Source organism: Phalaenopsis equestris, unplaced genomic scaffold (assembly GCF_001263595.1).
Source record: "Phalaenopsis equestris unplaced genomic scaffold, ASM126359v1 Scaffold232314, whole genome shotgun sequence".
NCBI lineage: Eukaryota > Viridiplantae > Streptophyta > Magnoliopsida > Asparagales > Orchidaceae > Phalaenopsis > Phalaenopsis equestris.
In genome coordinates this window covers 28,092-44,903 of record NW_018250280.1, presented here as the reverse complement: position 1 = coordinate 44,903, position 16,812 = coordinate 28,092, and the positions used below count along the sequence as shown (strand labels likewise).

Genomic DNA, 16,812 nt, shown 5'->3' with positions numbered 1-16,812 from the left:
TCTCTCTCAACTTTTTAATGATTTTGAAGTCATCATAGCACTCCTTGAGTTTAGATTTTTTTGACAGAATTACATAGCTGAGCTTCTATGCCTTATGCTTTCAAATCATTCCTTTAATTTACCTTTCCATGAGTTTAAAAAAAAGAGTTTATCAGAAATATTGCTTCCAGAGACTTTCTTGTGCTATTGTTCTAGCTTTACTATTTTATCAATGGGTTGCTTTTATCCTAAGTCGTTTTCTATTTCTAGAACTTGATAGTAATGAGGATGAGCATTTTATTCACTTTATAATTATCTTGGATTCTTGAGGCTTCGAGGAAGGAATGATGGAACTTGATTAAGGTGAAGCTGAATTAGAAATGTTCAATACAGTTTTTGAATAGCTGAGGAATGAATTGAATTTTGTGAGCATTTCATTGGAGACATTACACTCCTATGTATGCATCAGAATTTCAGGTTATATTACATAACTTTTGCCCATAAAATTATTAATTATATTGTGATTAGTAATTGCGTGATAATTTTCTTGTGACAAAATACACAAGTATTTAACCATGTTTCAATATCTTTATCTAGGAAAATAGAAGTTGATAATCCAATACTTGCAACTGCAACTTGGAAGGCGGGTGCAACTAGAGCGTTCGATTGCTTTTATAGTGATCTTTAATTTTGTTGTAAAAAGAACAGATTTTGCTGCACAGATTATTCATTTAATTAAAAAAAAAATTCAAATAAGATGTTTACAAAAAGCACTACCCAAACAGCTAAACTGCTTATTCAGAACAAGGGCAGACTGGTCAAATTTTCAGGATCAGCTATTTTTCGTAAGCGCTAACCAAACAACCAGACAACTTATCCGGATCAGCTGCTCATCAGCAGATTATCAGGATAAGCTGCTTATCAACAGAAGCTGGATAAGCTGCAGCTGCCCCAAACAAACCCTGAATTCAGTCATGTTATTAGTAGAAGGATTTCTTCCTCTCTTTTTTTCAGCAGGTGAAGCAATGCAGTTGAAATCTCCTCCAACAATCCAGATAGTGTTTGTCAAGCTTCTAATTTTGTGGAGCTCCTCCACAGTTCAGTTCTTGCTGATTTGGAGGATCCAGCATAAACAAAAGTGGCTTGGCCAACCTGGTTTGCCATGTTAAAAGAGCAGTGTATGATTTTTGAATGATTGAGCAAAATCTTGCAGTTCATTTCAATTCTACTCCAAATCTAGATTTTGTTATTTAGATTAGTGTTAAAAGAGAACCTTGGGAAGGCTTTAACATATTTCTAAATATTTTGATGAACCAAAAGTTCCAGGATAACCAAGCACCAACACTTGTACTTCTTATTTAAATACTTTAATCTTTTTAAGGAAGGAAGATCAGCAATCCCCCTTATATTCCAACATATCAAATTAATCATGTTGTTGGGGTATGGGAAGAGGGTTGGGACCTAGATCTTGTCCTTCCCCTGGTTGTGTGAGAATTATTTATCCTTTGCTCCTTCTGCTATTCTCCATTATTTATTTCAGTGTCTTCTTTGAGCTTCTTCTTCCTTTTTTTCTGTTGTGTTTGCCATTCACATTCCATTGAGTATTGTATCTCTTGTATCATCTGCTCTGAAGATGTGCACTTCATTTTAATGCTTGAGACCCCCTCCATATTTCCTTTATTTTGTGGGACTTGTCCCACATTTTCTGTTTCTTTTCTTGGATGATTGCTGACTTCATTGTCCCCAACTAGTTCAACATCTATAGTTTTGTCATTGGTCTGTTTATCTGCCTCTTTTTCTGTTGGGCTTGGCTGTGTGAGAGATCCTACAGGTTGAGCTTCTCCTTCATGCACCCTTGTATCACCCCATGGTTCCTCAACATTATTTGCTGTGAATTTGGCTAAGTTTTTTCTCCTTCTTACTTGTTGTATTTCTCCTTCTTGATTCAGATTAAAATTTGCCTCATCATCAACTTTTGAAATAGGATTTGTTGGTAGTCTTTTGGTAGGTGGGTGTCGTCTGTAACATTTTTCCTTGGTATGTCCAAACACTTTGCAATTTTGGCAATAGTAAGGTTTTTGTTCCATGAATACCTCCTGCCAGAAACCTTCTGCTTCATCACCAATCCACATTCTTTTTAGCTCAGGCAATGTGATGTTCCTTTCTATGAGAATTCTTGCACTTGCTGGTCTTGCTTTGTTGTAGGTGGGTGCATCCACTTTAAGAGGAGTACCAATAGCACTGCCTATGTTGAATAGGTCATTTAGATTGAACAGGTGGAGTGGAAGTCCTGGTAGTTTGAACCAGATTGGAACCATAAGAGGTTCCTTTGAAGGATCAAAGTCTGGTGTCCATTTTAAAATCTTCATGTGAGCTCCAGCAATTCTAATTGTCTGTTTGGCAAAAACTCTAGCATAGTCTTCCTCTGTGGCAAGTTGAATTAGTAGATGTCTTCCACAAGCAAACCCAGTTTCCATGGACCTAGAAACTGAAATGAGTCAAAGAAACCCCTCACTAGCTCCATCTTGGGGTGACCCAAACTGAATTTTCCAATCAGAGTAAATTGAACTTCTTTGTTAAGGATATTTAGTTCCTATTTTGAGAAGAACACAGAAGGTTCCCCTTCCTTAAGGCCAATAGGGTGAATGCAAGGTGAGGTGCCCTTCCTTAAGGAAGGCCAATAGGGTGAATGCAAGGTGAGGTGCCTTTGCCAGCAGCAGTGTCATGGAACTCGTGTGGGAACACAAGTCTTTCCATATCCTGTAGTGAATCCACATTCTTCCCGACCACTCCTGCATAAGTGGCTCTAGTCCACTGTGCATTAGTCTCCAAGTCAATAGGGGATTCCATGAACCCCACACTCTGACAAGATAAAGACCAGGACAAAAAGAGAGACCCCGGGTGAGCCAGACAACTCACAGAGATCCCAAGTAAACTCCTGCTGCTTAGGGCTCCCACCCCCAAGCACTCAACAGACCAGTGACTCAGATATCAGTACACTTCAATGGAACAGTAATAAAGCAGCAGACTTCAATGGAACAGTAACTTACAGGGGTTAAGCCCCCTAGCCCCAAGAGACAGAAAAGGTTGAGAAGGCCTCTCCCACCCAGCCCCAAGAGGGTCTTCCTTAGGAAGCAGTCACCAAGCTCCATCCTCCTCGCAAAAACCCTAGTAGAGCAAATCCAGCCGCCACCATCTTTTTAATATGTATGTATATATATATATATAGAAGATGGTGGAGGTTGGACCTAGCTTTGCTCTGCTAGGGTTTTGGTAGTAATGGATCTTCTTGGAGGCGCTGTGGAGCTGGGTGGAGGAGCTAGTTTCTTCTTCAAGGAGTTTTGTTGGTTTAGAAGGCTGTTTGGGTTTTGTACTAGAAGCTTTCTTTTGAACTTTTGTTAGTGTTCCATTGTTTGCTGAAGTAGCTTGCTGTTTTGCTTCACTAGCTTGGTGGACTTATTTTGGCATTGAGTTGGCTTTGGCTATCTTAACTGTTTGTTGGTTTTTTTGCTTCAAGTTGTTTTTGAACTTTAGGGTTTCTTCTACTTTTATTTCTCCTTTACTGAATTTTGGCTCTCTTGCTGGTTGATTTTTTTCCAGCTCCTGATTTTTCTATTGTTTTGTTGAGTGCTTTGAATGGCCTATCCCATTATTGTTGAAACCAATGCCCACTGGACTAAGGCTACTTTTGCTGAAGTTGTTGGAAGTGGTTTTGAAGTGCCTAGATCCTTTGATGATTTGGTATTTCCACAAAAATCTTCATGATGCTCCTACAGGTAGGGGAGTTTGCCCTTTTGTCAATCCCTTTGGGATGAAGGAAGGGGAACCTGCCATTATTTTCTCTTCACAGGAAATTCATGATCTCAATGAAACTATCAAGGTTACTTTAATAGCCAAATTTCAATATGGACATCCAAAGATGGACCTGGTAAGGAAGTATTTTGAGGATTTGAAACTTACAAGCTCTTGGAGGCTGGGGTTATTAGATGACAGACACCTGTTAATCTCTTTATTCAATGAAGAAGACTATGCAAGAGTATTTGCTAAACAGACCTTGATCATTAATGGAGTTCCTATGAAATTGATGAAGTGGACACTTGGGTTTGATCAGATTAAGGAACCTCCAATTATTCCAATGTGGTTCAAATTCCCTAACATTCCCATTCAATATTATCATCAAAATGTTCTCTTTAGCATCAGTAGAGTACTTGGTTGTCCTATGAAAATTGATGCTCCTACTTATAATATGGCAAGACCAGCTGGTGCTAGAGTCCTGGTGGAAAGGGACATTACATTACTAGATATTGAAAGGGTAAGGATTGGAATAGAAGAAGAAGGTTTCTGGCAGGAGATTGTGGTGGAGCAAAAACCTATATATTGTCAGCATTGCAAAATGTTTGGCCATAATTTGTAGAAGAGTTATAGAATTCATCCTCCATCTAAAAAGAAAGTTTCAGTGGATAAAGTTACTGTTTCTAGGCCTGCAGAGGCAACAGAATAGGAAGGGGCAAAAAGAGCTGGTGTTGTTGCTATATAAGCTGAAACTATTGCTGTTGGGATTGAACCTAATGGTAAAGTTGGTGCTCAAGAGGAAAATATTTCCATTGACACTAATTTGATGGGAACTGCAGTACCAGATGATAGATTATTAAGTATTAATCCAATTAGGATTGATGATCATACAATCAACATTCTGACAAATGTTTTAACTGAAGACTGGCAGGTTCAGAAAAGTAATAAGAAAAAGAAAGGCAAGTTAGATGTTAAATAGCCTTTAGATGGACCCTCCACTGCAATTGTGGATTACCATCCTAGAACTAAGGGGAAGGGGAGGACCTTTTCTCAATGATAAAGTTCTTATGTTGGAATATTAGGGGTATTGCTCACCCCTCTTTTCTAAAGAGATTAATACATCTTGTGAGAGTTTGTAAAGTTTGGTGCTTTGCAATTCTGGAACCCATGGTAGTTAAGCATTCCCACAAAATTCTAAAAAAATTTCCTAAATTTACTCATTTCACTAATTCTAATAATAAGATCTGGCTCTTTGCTAGAGCTGAACTCCAGTGGTTTGTTCTGCATAATCATTACCAATTTATTCATATTTAATTCTCTATTAGAGCTCAAGTTGGCCATGCCACTTTCATCTTTGTCAGCAACCTTGCTAATAATTAGGCTACTTTATGGTCTGATTTAACTCAAATTGGGCAATCTGTTAACTCCTTTTGGATTCTTGGGGGGGGGGGACTTGAGTTGTATTTCTTTTCCTAGTGAAAGAAGAGGTGGAAGACCACCTTCTTTACCTACCATGAATAGATTCAATGAATTTCTATCTGAGGCTGCATTATTTTATTTGGGTTATCAAGGTCCTGATTTCACTTGGAGGAGGGGTTCCATGTGGGAAAGACTTGATAGAATGCTAAGTAATTCTAAATGGTTTCAAACCTTACCCCTTACAATTATTTCTCATCTTATTTCTCATCTTTCCATGGCTGGTTCTGACCACAGGCCTCTTATCTGCTCCATTCAAAAGGCTGAAAGCCTCAATAGAGCTCCATTTAGATTTCAAAATATGTGGACTCTACATCCTCAATTTGTTGAGGAAGTTGCTAAGGTTTGGAGGTCTAATGGGGAGGTTAATCCCTGGAATAATCTATGGAAACTCCAAAAGAAGGTGACAACACATCTGCATCAGTGGAATTAGAGTAATATTGGAAATATACATAAGAACTTGATTAATACTCAAAATAAAGTTCTAAAAATGAAAAAAGGTTTTCAAAGGGGATTAAATTCTGAAGTTGACCTTCCTAAAGCTAATGAATAACTTCTGATGCAGATTAACTATTCTGAAAGAGTTTTGAAATAGAAGGTTGTTGTCACCAAAGTCATTGAGGGAGATAGAAACTCTAGCTATTACCATGCTTGTATTAACTTCAGAAGGAATAACAATATGATTCTTTCTATCATTGATTCTACTGGTCACTGATTGTCTGATGATGATGCTATTGCCCAAGATGCTGTCAATTACTTCCAAACTCTTTTTAATGATCAGTCATCTACTAGAACCCAGATCAATACTTTGCTCTTCTCTGATTGTTAAGAGTATGTCCATAGTTTGGAACTAAATTACATTCCCTTGGAAGGAGAAATTAAAGCTGCTCTGGACTCTATTGATGACCAAAAGGTGGCTGGACCTGATGGCTTCACTGCTAACTTTTATAAGGCTACTTGGCATGTCATCTGTGAGGAGTTTATTGCTGCAGTGCAAAACTTCTTTAAAGGAATTGATCCCCCTAGGTACTTCACTGCTTCCACTATAACTTTGATACCCCAAAATTGCAGCAGGATAGCTTGGGGTGGTTTCAGACTTATCAGCCTAACTAATGTTATTTCTAAAGTTATCAGCAAGATAATTGTCACCAGGCTTCAACCTCATCTTCAGCAGCTTATCAGTAATAATCAGGTGGCTTTTGTGAAAGGAAGGCAAATCATTGACAACATTTCACTGGCTCAAGAGCTGTTGCTGGATCTTGATATAAAATGTAGAGGCAGCAATCTCATTCTCAAATTGGACATCCAAAAGACATATGATACAATTAACTGGGGTTTTATCTTAGATACTTTAACTGTTAGGGGTTTCTCGGGGGCTTTTATTAATATGATCAGAAGATGACAAATTGTAATAACCATTCTATCTTAATTAATGGTAAGAGAAATGGTTTCTTCACTACTTATAGGGGAATCAAACAAGGAGACCCTTTGTCCCCCACAATCTTTATTCTTGCAATGGATTATCTTTCAAGGCTCCTAAATCAAATGTTTGTCTCTTCTCCTTATTTGGCCTATCAGCACAGATCAAATATTGGTGTGAGTCACCTGTCTTATGCAGATGATATCATTATTTTCTCAAAGGCTACAAAGACTGCTGTGAAGTCCCTTTATCAAGGACTCAAACACTTTCAAAAAACATCTGGTATGAATCTTAACAAACAAAAATGTCAAATTTTTACTAGCTCACACACTCTTCCACAGATTAAGCAATGGATTGCCCAACACACTGGTTTTAGCCTGGCTTCTTTACCAGTCAATTATCTTGGAGCCCAATTAATTAAAGGGAGAACCAAGCAAACTCAATTTAATGGAGTTATTGATCATATTCAGAAACAACTTCAATGTTGGACCAATTCCTTCCTCTCAAATGGAGGTAGGATCACTCTCCTTAAAAGCATCTTAACTGCCATCCATTCCTATGCTCCTCAAATGTTCATAATGAAGAAAGGGACTCAAATTCTACTGGACAGAATTTTTAATAAATTCCCGTGGGTTGGACAGAAGAAACAATTTCATTGGTTAGCTTGTTTCATTGGTTAGCTTGACAACAATTTCATTGGTTAGCTTGACAAAAACTTTGTAAGCCTATACATGCAGGTGGTTTGGGCTTTAAACATTTTCAGCAACTAAGATTTATATTATGTTTTATAAATTTATGGCAAACAATGGATTAAGTTTAGAGCCCAAGATAGTCTATGGGCACTGTTTATGAAAGGGAAGTACTGCAGGGCATTACATCCTAACCTGGCTAAGAAGAAATTTGGTGATTCCAGGCTTTGGACTAAATTGCTGGAGGTCAGAACTTAAGCTGAAGATTTATTTATTTGGGAGCTTGGAGAAGGGCAAATCAATTTCTGGTTAGATAAATGGACTTGAAATCTCCAATCCCAATTATCTGACTAAGGTGAAGGAATTTTGGGTTGATAATCAATGAAATTGCAACCTGCTGTCTACTAACCTGCTGTCTACCATCTTAAATGAAGAGCAGATGTATTGGGTAAAGAATACAACTTTCAATTCTGCACAAAAAGATAAAATCATTACTAGACAAGCTCCCTCACAAAAGCTTTCAGCATACATTTTTCAATAATTCTATCAGTGGCAGCCTGTCTTGTGGGGGAAAACTATTTGGGGAATGTGGTTAACACCTTCTATGTCTTTTTTTTGTTCTCTTTTTTGCTGGAGGCTTTGGCAATCTTTACTACCTAGTGATGATATTCTGAAGATGAAAGGGCTTAGAGGACCTTCATGCTGCTGCCTGTGTAATGATGAAGAAGAAAGTTTAGTCCATTTGTTTTTCTCTTGCAAGTTCTCCCAAAGAATTTGGACTGAGCTGTTGATTCAGCTCAACATTGATACTCTAAAAGTGAGTTGAGATAAATTTTTGTGGTGTTGGAAGGACTGGCTGGAAGCTAATTTGATAATCATTTCTTGTATTGTTGTGTGGTTCATCTGGATGTGTAGAAATGAAGCAAAGTTTTACAACATCAAAGCTATGGAAACATCAAAGCTATGGAAAAGTCTCAAAGCTATGGAAAAGTCTGTGATTTTTAATTGTACTTCCTATTTGCAAAAAATCATTAAATACCAGAAATTTTCCAATGTTTTCCTCAATTGGGTGCCTGATGAGACAGTCAAGCAGATTTGTAAGCCAACTTTGGTCCTTTGGATCTCTCCTCCTCTTGGGTGGCTGAAGGTCAATACTGATGGTAGTTTCTCTAAGGATTCTTCTAGTGTTGGAGGTATTGTTTGAAACTCTCAAGGAAAGTGTATTCTTTACTTCTCCTCATCTTGGACTTATGATGCACTAAAAACTGACATGATAGCCATTTAGTGGGCTATATACCTTTCCCATCACTGCAACATCACAAATTTGGTGGTAGAATCTGATTCCAGCATCTGTATCAGAATACTTAAACAAGAAGAGGTTCCCCCCTGGAATATTATCAGATGGATTAATAAAATTAAGTGTCTTTTGAACAATGTTAAAGTTAAATTCCAACACATCCTTAGAGAAGGCAACAATCCAGCACATTGTTTGGCAGTAATGGGGAGGAACAAAAAATTGATTTAAGTGGGGACTATACCACCGGCTCAACTAACTCTCCTTCTACATGGGGACAATTTGCCCATTCCTTATCTTCATTGTAGGGATTGATATATATATATATATATATATTGGACCAGTATATATATAAATGGCGTCTAACTTTGCTCTTCTAGGGTTTGGTATCCATGGCTACGCATCTCCTTCATCCTTCATCTGTAGTAGTTTTTAGTGCTCAAAGTGTCTTTGGTGGAGCTTCTTTTAGTGATTTGGGTACTTTATTTCCTTGTTGGAGTGTTGATATTGTGTTCTTATGTTTCTTGGGCTTTTCTTTTTTTGATTTGGTTTTGTTACTGTTCCATTAGTTGGTTATTTCTCGGTTGGCTTTTTCCTTCTTCTTGCGGGTTCTCTTTGCTCTTTGTTCTTCCTGATTGATTATGGATGTATCTTTGTAACAAGCTGACCCCAACTATGTGGGAAAAATCTCTGATGCTACTGTTACATCTTCCACTGGATTGTTGGGTGATAAATTGGTATTCCCTTGATCATAACATGATGCTTTGGTTTGGGATGAGGAAAGCTACGTGTTCAAGAAAGGCTAAAAAAAAAGGGTAAATATGCCCTCATCTTCTCTGAAACTGAATTTTTTGACCTCTCCACTAAATGCAAAATTACACTGATTGGTAAATTTCAACTGGGTCACTCTAATATGGACCTAATCAGGAAAACCTTTGAGAATTTCAAGCTTACTAGTCACTGGAAGGTGGGTTTATTCGATGACAGACATGTAATGATCCAACTGACCAATGAAGAAGATTATGCACAAGTATTCTCCAAAAAGCTCATCACCATTGAAGGTGTTCAGATGAAGTTGCTGAAATGGACACCGAAGTTCGACCCTGGTAAAGAGCTCCCCATTATCCCAATATGGTTTAAGCTCCCTTGATTGTTGCTTCAATTTTTCAACCATAAAGTTCTATTTTCTATTAGTGCACTACTGGGTAGGCCTATGAAACTTGATATTTCCACTTTCAATTTGTCCAAACCCTCTGTAGCTCAAATTCTTGTGGAGAGGGACATTACTCTTCCCTCAATTGATGAAGTATAGTTAGGCACTAACAATAAAGCAACCTATATTTATGGAGCAAAAGCCATATAATTGCTCCCATTGCAAAATATTTGGCCATACTGAGGAGAGGTGTTTTAGGCTCCATCTATCACTTAAACCTGGTAAGAATACAAAGTTGGTCCCTGATACAAATCTTCCTCTACTTGTGCTTTTGCCTGTGCCTTTACAAGTTGATGTTCCTGCACCTACTGTGGCAGATCAGGGCCTCAGCGTTGAGCCTACTGATCGTGGAGAGCAATTTCTGTTAGAGCAAGTAGACAACATTTGTACCACTTTTGAAACAAGCATCATCTCATTTGTTGAGGTTGCAATGGCTGATTTACAAGATCTCCCAATTCAGGCTGATCAGACAAAGGATCCACAACATACTGCTCTACCTGACTCCACCAATGTTCCTATTGTTGTGATGCAACAATAACTAGAGGCTGATTGGCAGATTCAGAAAGCAAGAAGAAAAAAGAAAAGTCAGATTGAGGGATAAACCTCCTTGGATGATACTTTTACCATTGAAGTTGGATGCTCTTATTCGATTAGAAGGGAGTCCCTGACCAAACTCACTAGGGGTAAATGCAAACCCTCTCATCATGATTAATCTCTTATGTTGGAACATTAGGGTGATTACCCACCCGCACTTTTTAAAAAGACTTCAATATCTCAATTGGTATAAAAAAATTTGGTGTTTGGCCATCTTGAAACCTTTGGTTCACAAAAGCTCTAATAAATCAAAAAAACTTTCCTTGGTTTTGACCTTTGGGTTAATTGCAGCAATAAGATATGGTTTCTTATAAAATATATATATATATATATATATATATATATATATATATATATATATTGGACCAAAAAACCAAAAATATATTGTCACAAAAATTAGTTATATCAAATGAAAGAGAGATCAAGGGAATCTCCATGAAGTAAATTTTTCAAAAAACCAAAATAACCTTTACAACAGATAACTTGTTTAGAAGTAGTAGAGGATATAACCAACCATTTAGCAAGTTGATTCCCCTCCCTGTGAATATTCCACCAATGAAGAAGCAATATATATGATGAGGCTGAATGCTATATTTTTTTGTTGGCATTAATGGTATTTGTGTCCTTTCTGCTTAGGTATATTATTATTGAGATTGAGGCACACAGTTTTTACAATATCATCATCAAGAAAACCTAGCTTGTCTGGTATTTAACATGTTTATTATACCGCATTTATAATGAGTTAAATAGAAATCAACTTCAAATTCTTTTTAACTTTACTTTAAGAGTGGGGAACAGTCTTACTGATTGGCTTTCTAAGTTGAAAATTCATGTTGTCTTGGTTGGTATTACCCCTCCTACTCTTAAAACTTACTTGCTTAGTGATATGCTGGGCACTCCTTATTTGAGAAGTTGAGATGTTGGCTTCTTATTGGTTTTGTTCAAGGTTTGTTGTCAAGCAGTCTCATATCAATGTTCAATTTGGAGGATTCTTCTATCTGGCTTGCTTTTATTTCACTTTGTCATTTTTGAAAGTTTCACTACTAATACTGTCTTTGTATTTCTCACCTGGTGTAGTGCTTGAAGGTTTTGTTTGCAGTTTTTTTGTTAGGTACTTCTTGCTTCTTATTATGCAAGTCTGCAATGAGGAATATGGGGTCCTCTGATATTGCCGTCTGGAACGTTGGATTGTTGCTGATGACTCATTCCCCTTTGCTCGATCAAGGTTTCCTATGGGGTTTCATCCTCAGATAATATTGGAGTTTGCAGTTATTTGTTGGGGATGTGACCTGGGAGATGTCTTATGCCTTTTCTAATCTCTCAGGCCTTGTTATGGATCTCATTTTGGGTTTTGATGTACATGTCAATTTTGGGTATACTTTTTCCTTTTGGTGTACTGGATCTCATGTACTTTTTGAGTATACAATATTTTTATTCCTTTTCTTACAATTTTTTGGCGTGGAGTTGTAATATGGAAAGAGGAACCTATAGGATCTTAATGTATTTCTTTTTGTTTTTAGATAGAGATCTTCCTTCCCTCCCTCATTTTTGTACTTTCAATTTATATTAACATGTAGGGAGCCACGAGTTGCTCTTTTCATAATATATATATATATATGTATATAGATATATACATGTAATATGTTTATATATGTATATATAAAGAGCAACTCGTGGCTTCTTACGCGTTAATACACAGAAATGTTATAAAATAAGGGAGGGATAGTGGGTCTCCATCTAAAATCAAAATGAAATACATCAAACATAGGGGTTCCAAAATCCACAGTCCACAATACAAAGCCACACAAAAAAGAAAGCAAAATACAAGCAACCCAAAAGAGAAATGCTAACTAGAAGCATAGGAAGATCTACAGTAAAGCAAACAGATAATCACCGTCTCCATATAATAAAGTTTGAGCAAAATCTCGAGCCGGCCCGATGAAGCAAATAGGAAACCTGCAAAACCCAAAAGAAAAAACTGGAAGGGTAGATAAACTATGAAGGTATATCCAGAAAGAAAAAAGCCACACCAATGAATATTGCAAATCAATCCCCTCATGCTTAGCCAAATACATCCAAGAAACCATAATTTAACCAAATCATCCCCACATGAAGAAGTAAACAAAAGACTCCAAGCAAAGCAAATTTTCACCCAAAAATAATCGAGGTAAAAAACCCCAAGCCGAAACCTGCAAAAAAGTTTGAAAGGCACAAGCTTCCAAAGGATGGGCTCCAAATCGAGAGAGCATAAAAGATATAACAGTAAATGATTACCCATGTATTACATGAATAGGTCCTTCATGGGGGAGGAAACCCCCATTAAGTTCCAACAAAAGTAAAGCCATAACTAATTCCTCCTAAAAATCCATCTTGCTAGAACAAAATTGGGAAAACCATCCAAAAATATACCATAAAACATAGAATCCAAAGTTATAAAATACATCAAAAAATAATAAAGTGCCTCAACCACAAGGACCAGCAAATGTACCAAAATAAAAATTATCTCCTGACGAAAGGAAAATCCAAAGAGTCACTGTGTAAAAGCCTCTTTAAGTGGTGCGGTGGTGAAACATCGACAATAAGGTTACCCAGAACTTTACCCGGCTTGGCCAACCAATCCGCGGGAGAATTTCCTTCCTGAAAAACATGACTCAAAACAATAGACAAATTATATTTTTCACTAAGTGTTTTGATTCTATTCCAAATCCCCAAAACATTCCACTTGGACATATTTGTCAAACCAAAATCCTTGTAAATAGTGAGAGAATCTGTCTCAAGCAATAATTGCGAAAATTTACAAGAAATGGAAACCCGAAAAGATAGCAGAAAACCCCAGTACTCAGCTTCCAAAGGAGAGGATGCCACAATCGGAGAATTAAAGAAACAGAGGCACTTCCCAAGGTGGTCACGAAAAACACCACCAGCCCCTGCCGCCGAGGAGACCCAGCTACCATCAAAATTAACTTTAATCCAACCAATGGGAGGTGGTTGCCACTTAGTGAGAGTGGCCATCCTACCCACCCGAGGATTGGCCGAATTACCACTAAAGCCAAAAGTACGGCAAGCCATGGTGAAGTAAGCAAGAATGTGAGAAATCGAAGTAGAAGGAACCGTATCCAAAATTTGATATTTATGATCATTTATGGCCACCCATATAAACCAAATCACCAACATAGGGAACAAAGCCAATTTAGAATCCCCAATATCAGCAGTTCTCCAAATATGGAGAAAGTCGACAATCTCATTAGAATCACACCAGTTAATATGAAAATATTGCCCAATGGCATACCAAACCTCTTTAGCATAAGAACATTGAAAAATAAGATGCATCGCTGATTCCTCCTCCGTTTTACATAAACAAAATTAGGAAGCCAATTTGAGACCCTTAAGTTTAAGAATATCATCAAAAGGGAGCATATTATAAATATATCTCCAAAGGAAGAAAATGGAAGGAGTAAAAAAATTGTTCCAAATAAATTTCCCCCGCCTCCACTTATCGAAGCTATAAAGATTCGAGTAAAGCATTTTAGAAGGAGAAATAGTAGAGGAAGTTTTCCAAAGTGGGGTGTCTTTAGTTGTCTTCTTTTTAGGGATCTTAGCCACATGAGCCTTATTATCCCCAACAAAAGACAACAACTTATTAATATCTTAATTATCATCAGTCCAAACATCCAAGATAAGTAAATTGTTGTTATGAGGAGTATGAGCATATGAATTTTGATCATCCAAACCTTGATCACCCAAACCCCACTGATCATGCCAAAAAGAGATCTTACCTTCCCCAATATCCCAAAAAATAAATCTGCTAGCAACGGTACGGGCTTTCAGAATGGATTTCCAAATCCTGGAGTCCCCCACTTTCCAATTAACAGTAGTGGGATTAGAAATATTACAATACTTATGATGCATGAAATGGGCCCATAAAGAAGTATTAGCCTGAAACTTAAACCACAGTTTACACATACTTATATCAAAAATTTGATTCAAACTCTTTTAGCCGAGACCCCCAACAGAAATATGCTTAGAAACTTTGGAGAAAGTAGCCCAATGTATAGATGCATGCGTACCAGACCAAAGAAAAAGATTAGAAATTCTTTCTAACAAAACCTGAGTGCTTTTCTTGAGATTCAAAATATGAAGTGCATATAATGGGATACTCAACAAAACACTTCTAAAGAGGGTGATATGCCCCCCATTAGATAAGAAAATATTCCTCCAATCATTAATTTTATGTTTGATCTTGTCAACAACATTATCTAATTGAACTTGCCTGCGGCGACCCCTAAACACATTCACACCCAAATAGTTAAGGGGCAAAGAGACAACATGAAAACCAGTAAACGCAGTACTCCAATTAATAATGGAGGTTTTAACAGCTTTCCCAAAGTACATAATGCATTTGTCTTTACTAAAGGAAAGGCCAGAGATACTTTGGAAAGTCTCAATGGTGTGCATGAGAGACTTAATAGCAGGCTTGCTAGCATTACTAAAAAGAATGAAATCATCAGCATAAACTAAATGACTAACCATAATCGATGATTTTTGAGAAAATTGAATATAAGGCTTATCCATCCGCAGACGGTTAATTAAATGGAAAAATTAATCAAAAGCTAAAATAAAAATAGTGGGTGAAAGAGGGTCTCCTTGCTTAATACCTCTTGAAGCAGAGAAGAAACCATATGAGTCACCATTAACAAGCACAGAGTAGTGTTTATTCTCCAATCATTGGCCGATCAAGGAGCAAAAATTATTCTGAAAACCATGGGCCTGCAAAATGTTTAAAATGAAGTCCCAACTAATGGTATCGTAAGTCTTTTTAATATCAAGTTTAATAACCATATTGCCACCCCTGCATTTTCTATCAAGGTCCTCCACTAACTCCCGATCAAGAAGAATGTTTTCAGCAATCTCCCTTCCTCTAGTAAAAGCAAATTGCTGAGGAGAAATAATATTGTTCAGCAAAGGTTGTAATTTAGACACCAACAATTTACTTATGACCTTTGAGATCACCGAAGCTAAGGAAATGGGTCTGAACTTATCCCAGCTAAACATATCGTTACCTTTAGGAATAAGCACAATAAGAGAAGAAGTTAATATTTCCCTTTATCCTTCTCCCGGAAGAAACTTTGAATAGCTTGAGTTACCTCTCTTTTAACGAATCTCCCAACAAGTAACATAAAAACATAAAAAGAAGCAGTAAAACCATCAGGACCAGGAGCCTTGTCAATATTTATCTCTTTAAACATCAAGATCTCCTTCTCCGTAGGAATATCAGTAAAATTCATGTCGGAGATATACTCCCAATCCCCAGAGAAAAAATCGGAGATGATGGGGAGAACCTACGAGGAAATTTGAAATGTGTTAAGACTTTCCGACGCTTTTGAAAAGTTGAAAATTTCAATTTGACATTATTAAAATTTAATATTGAATAAAAATGAATTCAACTCTCTAATTAGTCCTATCTAATATGTATCAATATTGCCGTCTCAAATAAATTTTCTGTCACGCAAAAAAAAACGATTATAAGTATCCAATCTTTTGTTGTAGTTTTCAAATAATTTCATTGTTTTTTCAATAATTAAGTTTCCTTGTTGCATTAAAAGAATTTAATACATATATTAATATTAAGTTTAATTCAATAAAAAAATTAATGGAACTTTCTAATTTGTTTTATCTCACTCTATATTACAAAATGCCGTCCATTTCCACCATCCCTTCTTTATTGCAAACTCTTCCTAGAAATCCTCTCATTTATCATAAATCAAGGATTCTCACTTCCCTAGAATACTTTCCATTCAAATGATAGCAAATTCACATAAAACAGTAGAAAAAACAATTCATCCATATACGGAAAAAAAAATCATTTGAATATATTTTAAGAACTCGAAAGGAATATAATTTTGAGCAGACAAAACAAAAGATAGTAAATTGTAATTGGTAATGGGAGATTGTTTAATCACAAGGAATTGTATCTTGAATTACTTGGGATTATCGCCTCGACAAAAAATTAAGATAGGAATTCAGAAATTTATTTTAGGCGAACTAAGGAAATCATTTCAATTTGGGACATTTACATACATAGCCTGTGATTTTTTATATGTCACATATAAATTTTCATACTTTTTTAAATGAAATACCTCTCATCAGTTTAAAACCAAAATTTTATATATGTCCAAATAGAAAAATATAGATGTGAGATATGTAAATACATAAAGATGGTGAATAATGTGCCCGATTGGACCAATAGAATATGCATTTTTAATTCAAGGTTCACAATCACTTGTTCATGAAAGTTAATCAAACTTATATTATCACCTTGCGTTGCTGATTGAGAGAATTTTTCATAAAAAAGTGG

General features: G+C 36.6%; 1 protein-coding gene across 1 annotated transcript; it reads right to left on the bottom strand.

The window, feature by feature from the left end:
- Positions 1-12,956: 12,956 nt before the first annotated feature.
- LOC110038251 lies at positions 12,957-13,787 on the bottom strand. The gene has a single exon (XM_020743024.1). The coding sequence runs from the start codon at positions 13,785-13,787 to the stop codon at positions 12,957-12,959; it is 831 nt and encodes a 276-aa protein (XP_020598683.1).
- Between the last annotated feature and the right edge of the window lie 3,025 nt (positions 13,788-16,812).